Source organism: Priapulus caudatus, unplaced genomic scaffold (assembly GCF_000485595.1).
Source record: "Priapulus caudatus unplaced genomic scaffold, Priapulus_caudatus-5.0.1 Scaffold140, whole genome shotgun sequence".
In the NCBI taxonomy this organism is placed as follows: Eukaryota; Metazoa; Priapulida; class Priapulimorpha; order Priapulimorphida; family Priapulidae; genus Priapulus; species Priapulus caudatus.
The window spans coordinates 493,846-499,213 of record NW_014577201.1 but is presented as its reverse complement, the minus strand read 5'-3'; the positions used below and the strand labels follow the sequence as shown (position 1 = coordinate 499,213).

General features: G+C 44.0%; 1 protein-coding gene across 1 annotated transcript; it reads left to right on the top strand.

Annotated features, from left to right (window-relative positions):
• The first annotated feature begins 763 nt into the window (after nucleotides 1-763).
• Nucleotides 764-3,707, top strand: LOC106806084 (methyltransferase-like protein 13). The gene is made up of 3 exons (XM_014807936.1): nucleotides 764-1,134; nucleotides 2,683-2,849; nucleotides 3,081-3,707. Exons 1-3 carry the CDS (start codon nucleotides 1,041-1,043, stop codon nucleotides 3,363-3,365), a joined length of 546 nt encoding a protein of 181 aa, XP_014663422.1. The 5' UTR covers nucleotides 764-1,040; the 3' UTR covers nucleotides 3,366-3,707.
• The last annotated feature ends 1,661 nt before the right edge of the window (nucleotides 3,708-5,368 follow it).

The following is a 5,368-nucleotide window of genomic DNA, read 5'->3' as shown; positions in this document are numbered from 1 at the left end:
GGTGACAACGGCCAGGCACCTGAGGCACGTGAGAGGGAGGCACTGCCCGGATCCTACGTCACCGCAGGGTCCTATATAAGCAGCCAAGATTCAACGGTAAAATCAGTCGGTCTTCGGACGGCCACGAACGAACGAACGAACGAACGAACGAACGAACGAACAAACGAACGAACTCGAGAGAGGGCGCACACACACAGTCGGAGGGAGAGCCACCCACAAGCAGGATGATGCCCGAGAAGGTATATCCTATACTAAGGCAGGGGCGCGGAGCTATAGCCTACCCCGGACAAGGAGACACACTGCCAACCCACGAACTCGCGCCGAGCCGCGGAGCACACGACGGGGAGAGACAGACGAGGAGCGGCGCCGGGTGCTACAATATTAACCCGTAGAATAGCTAAGAGAAGTTAGACATGTAATCACCTAACAAGGTAACATAAACGTGACACGAGTAATATATATCTATATCTATACGCTATATTTGAGATACGTGCAGTGAACGTTATTCATGTTATTCGTATACGATGAATAAAACCATCAGTTGTATAAAGACTATCTAAGGACTTGCGTTCATTTCACTCTGGGATTTTTCTTGCTACTGCATCACCTTCCTGCCTTCACGGTAGGAGCGAAAAATGATCCCAACACAAATAAATTACACGTGCTAACCACAGCACGTGTGAAAGTCCAGTGTGGCCACCCCTAGGGCCACTACACTACAGCTATCTTGGATCAAGTTGAAGTTCAGTCAACCGCTGCCATGAAAGCTAAGGCATATCCATTAGTGACCAAGTTGCCAAAATAGGAGGCCAAGAGGGGCTCAAGTCCCCGATAGGGGATAGGAGTGCTATGAATATGAGTACGAGTATGAGCATATGCTATGAGTGTGAGTTATACGGCTGGGCAAATAAGGTCGCCGACAAGAAGGGGGTGGTAAACTATATTACTGAGTGCGTGTGTGCGTTGTTATAGATTTTTTTGATTTGCAATGTTCTTATTTGTATATTGCAGGTTGTGGCAATAGTTCACTGAGCAGGGAGATGTTCGACAATGGATTTATACACATTACCAATGTGGATTACTCAGACGTTGTGATACAGAACATGGCTTTAACACACGAGCATTGCTGTTCAGGCAATTATACAATTTTATATTTTTAGAAATACGTTGGATGTAGGGATGAATATATGCATGTGGCTCAAGAGCCAAGAATTACATTGATATTAGCTGTGATCCTATCCCTTGTTAATTTGATAAGTCCATAAAATACTTCTGCTTAATACCCATATAGCTGTTTTAAAAGAAATAGAGTGCATAATACTTGCACATAGATTCACTTATAGTTCTCCCATAAACCATAGAGGTAAGTTTAGAGTTTCCTCTCCCATATGGCTGAATCTGGCCAGAGACCCCACCCACCAGCAAATCCCACGAAGTGGTGAAAGGTATTTGGCCTGCCTTTGCACGATTGCTTTAAGATAAAGGGGTGCCCGTCCTCCACAATCACACTTTCCCTAGGGGGTTTCTATCACTAATGCCTTTTCAGCAATACAAATGAAAGAGGAATGTAGTGTACAGGTCCATATATCACTGGACCGGAGCGGACTGCTGATATGGGTTTAAATTACTACTCTTTCGCTCTCCCCCTCTCTGTCTCCTTTCTTGCTCCTCTCCCCTCATCGTACACACACAACAAACTTCGCACTCCCCATCTCGGTCGAGGTTATATCACACCCCTCACAGCAGGTCCTATCCCAGAAACCACCGCAGCCTACGCCCTAACCCTAACCCTAACCCTAACCCTAACTCTAACCCTAACCCTAACCCTAACCCTAACTCTAACCCTAACCCTAACCCTAACTCTAACCCTAATTAAATTTAATTAAATAAAATTGTAAATAAATCATGTAAATATTTGCGTTAATTGGGGAAAAATAGTTAAATGGATAAAGATAGAAAAAAAAAGAAAAAAATTAACAGATGGGATTCAAACTAACGCCGGGACTTCAAGCCCAACGTCAGACGTAAACTTCAGACGTAATGCCAGCCGCTCTACCAGCTCGGCTATTCAGCGGTATTGGAATTATATATTATGGATGTGCCATGCATACATGCATACATGCATCTGGGATAGCCTGCTGTGAGGGGTGTGATATAACCCTAACCCCCGACACTCCCTAACCCCCGATACTCCCCTAACCCCCTAACTCCCCTAACCCCCGACATCTCCCTCGACACAACTGTGCGCCATCGCTTTGCTCTCAATGAGAATGTCTCTCCCCGTCATGTGCATCAAACTGTGATGCAAGCACCTGGCTAGCTCTCTGTGTTCATTTGTGCCATTTCCTCAAAGGTATCACACTGCGTTTCACACACGGCACATGTGCTAGAAGTTCAAGGAACAAAGGTATCACAATGACCCAGACCATGAGCGCACATATCCACTAGGTGTCTGGCAGCTGCGTGCTAATATATATATATATATTATATAATCATGCTATAGGCTTATATAATGCTAATATAAATTATTCTACTAGTGCTCTGTCTCATTGCACTGGTTATCTGTGTGCTCATAATCCACAAACTTACCTGGCCTAAATTCATGATATGAGTAGAATTGATTTGTGATCATTTTATAATTGTTTTGAAATTAATTGAAATGTATGTTCTAATAATACACAGAGATGAAGTGGAAAGTTATGGACATCAGAGACATGAGTGAGTTTCAGTCATCCACTTTTGATGTTGTCATAGAAAAAGGCACATTGGATGCCATGTTAGTAGAAGAAAAAGACCCATGGCATTTGTCTGATGATGGCAAAGCCTTGACTACTGATATACTAAGCGAGGTAAGTTTATTAAAATTGTGATTTGTGCAGAAATGACACTTATACACTTGTAAGGATACAATGCTTGTTCTAGACAATTATAAACAGTTCAAAAAGTCTCAAGTATTTAAAATTAACTGGCAAATTGCAAAATTTATTTGTTCTTGTATGGTATACTTGATGTAAATAGAATGAAGCTGTTTTTAGACCAATTATATTGATAGGCAAAAACATACTCACATCCTCTTTTAGGTTGCCAGGGTGACGACACAGTGTGGAAAATTCATATCCGTAACATTCTCACAGCCACATTTCCGCGTGCCTTTGCTGATGAAAGTGCTTCACGGCTGGTCCGTGCAGCCCGAGACCTTTGGCAATGCTTTTAGCTACTTCTTCTATGTTGCAACAAAAGGAAGGAGCTTAGGCAAAAAGTTTCCGACGGTGTGTCCCCTACGAGCAGACGTTCGTGTGGAAGAAGCCAGAACGAGGCATGCATCTGCACCTAGGGAAGACTTTCTGCTTTCATTAGATTTGTAGTGGCGACACATTGATGTGCTAAATCGAAATGCTCTTGTGTGGTTTCTAAATGGTGCTGATGAGGAAATTGTGTCAGGTGCAAAGGTAGATGCTATATCTCACCATGAACACGAGTAGGTACTCTCAACTGGAATATTTATTTGCATTAGAGCTAGAATATCAAAACATTGTTCTCGGGCGAAAATATTTTGAGTAAGGGATAAGAAATTATATTAAACAGGAGCTTATATTTGTGATAAGTTTAATGAGTAAGATATGTTAAATATTATGAAGAAATATTTTTGATTAATACTGCTGGACCAGTTTTGTAATCTCGGCTGCAACAATAAAGTGTTTATAATGTTAATTAAAATGGAACTTGTGCACACTCCATGTATGTGTATTGCACTTCCTATGAAGGAATTGGCTTTGCAGTTTGACTGGGGTTGTGACCAATCCTCTATTGAGTAGACTAAACTCACCCATGACATTGTCGGCCATAGAAAATTACAGAAAGGAAAGTGACAAGCTATACTGCAAGTCCCTAGCTTACCCCTGGCTTAAAATCGACTACGATAGCAACTGAGCTCAATAACCTCACCGTGTAGAATAACAGTTAAGACAATAATTATAGATACGTTATCTGATGTCCTGTTTGCTGCAAGGTGTCTCATGGTTGATACTTCACTACTCGATCCTGATTTTCTTCTAGAGTCTAAGTAGACTGGTTTTCGGCCATGACAGGCCACAGGTCATCCCTAGTTGGCACTCTCAGCCTATACTGACACACACAAAACTTACATGCACTCATAAAGTTTTCATAAGTTGGGAGATTTCGGAAATAAATATTTTAATTTATAGGGTTTAGGTCACCGCGTTGTCAAGACCTTACTAACCAGCGTGGCACCACCCCTTACCCTACTGTGCACGTTGATCCTTGCGAACTCACCCGTGAGAAAATTTTTGAAGGACCGTGGCGCCCAACTCTTGGCATACTGAATCTGCTAATTATCTCATCGTGTATAGAACAAATAGTTTAATCGCGAGTGTACAGTTGGTCAGAAAACGTCAGCTGTTGTGTTGTTAGGGGTTGTTATACTCACATGAAAGAGGGAGCGGGTGGGAAAAGGAGAGGGATCGAGGTAGTGGGTGGGAAAAGGGGCGAGAGAGTGGGTGGGAGAAGGGAGAGAGAGAGAGTGGGTTGGAGAAGGGGAGAGAGAGTGGGTGGGAGAAGGGGTGAGAGAGTGGGTGGGAGAAGGGGAGAGAGAGTGGGTGGGAGAAGGGTAGAGAGGGAGTGGGTTGGAGATGGGGGAGAGGGAGTGAGTGGGAGAAGGAGAGAGAGAGATTTGGTGGGAAAAGGAGAGAGAGGGAGTGGGTGGGAAAAAGGGAGGGAGGGACATGGTGAGAGTGGGATGGAGGGAGGGAGAGAGTGGGTGGGATGATGGGGAGGGAGGGAGTGGAGGGAGTGGGTGGAAGAGGAGAGGGAGGGAGGAAGTGGGTGGGAAAGGGGGAGTGAGGGAGGGAGTGGGTGGGAGAGGGAGAGGGGATTGAGGGGGGGGGAGAAAGAGTGAGGCAAGTTGGGGGAGGGCGTGATCGGCGACAGAAAGCGAGATAAGGAGGAGGTCGCATAGCGGGAGGGAGGAAAGGACGGAGAAAAAAGGGTGCAGTTGGGAGGGAAAAATAGCTTTTGTTTCTTCAATTTCTTTACACATCGGGTGGCCTATACATGTAATGACGAACACAAAAGCAACTCTTCCAAATGCACATTTCATGAGCAACCCTTGTGAACAACGCACTTTCCAGGATAATTGTTACAAGAGTCTAGCCAACGTACAGTCAGATACGCTCGTAGGGTCTATGTCCCCTTGACCTCTGTTTGACCTGGCTTGTTTAGCTATTTCTGACTAACCCTGTACTGTATTTCTGAATAACCCATGTACACTACAGGCACCCTAACCCTAACCCTAACCCTAACCCTATATATATTATATATATATATATATATATATAAGTCAGAAATAGAC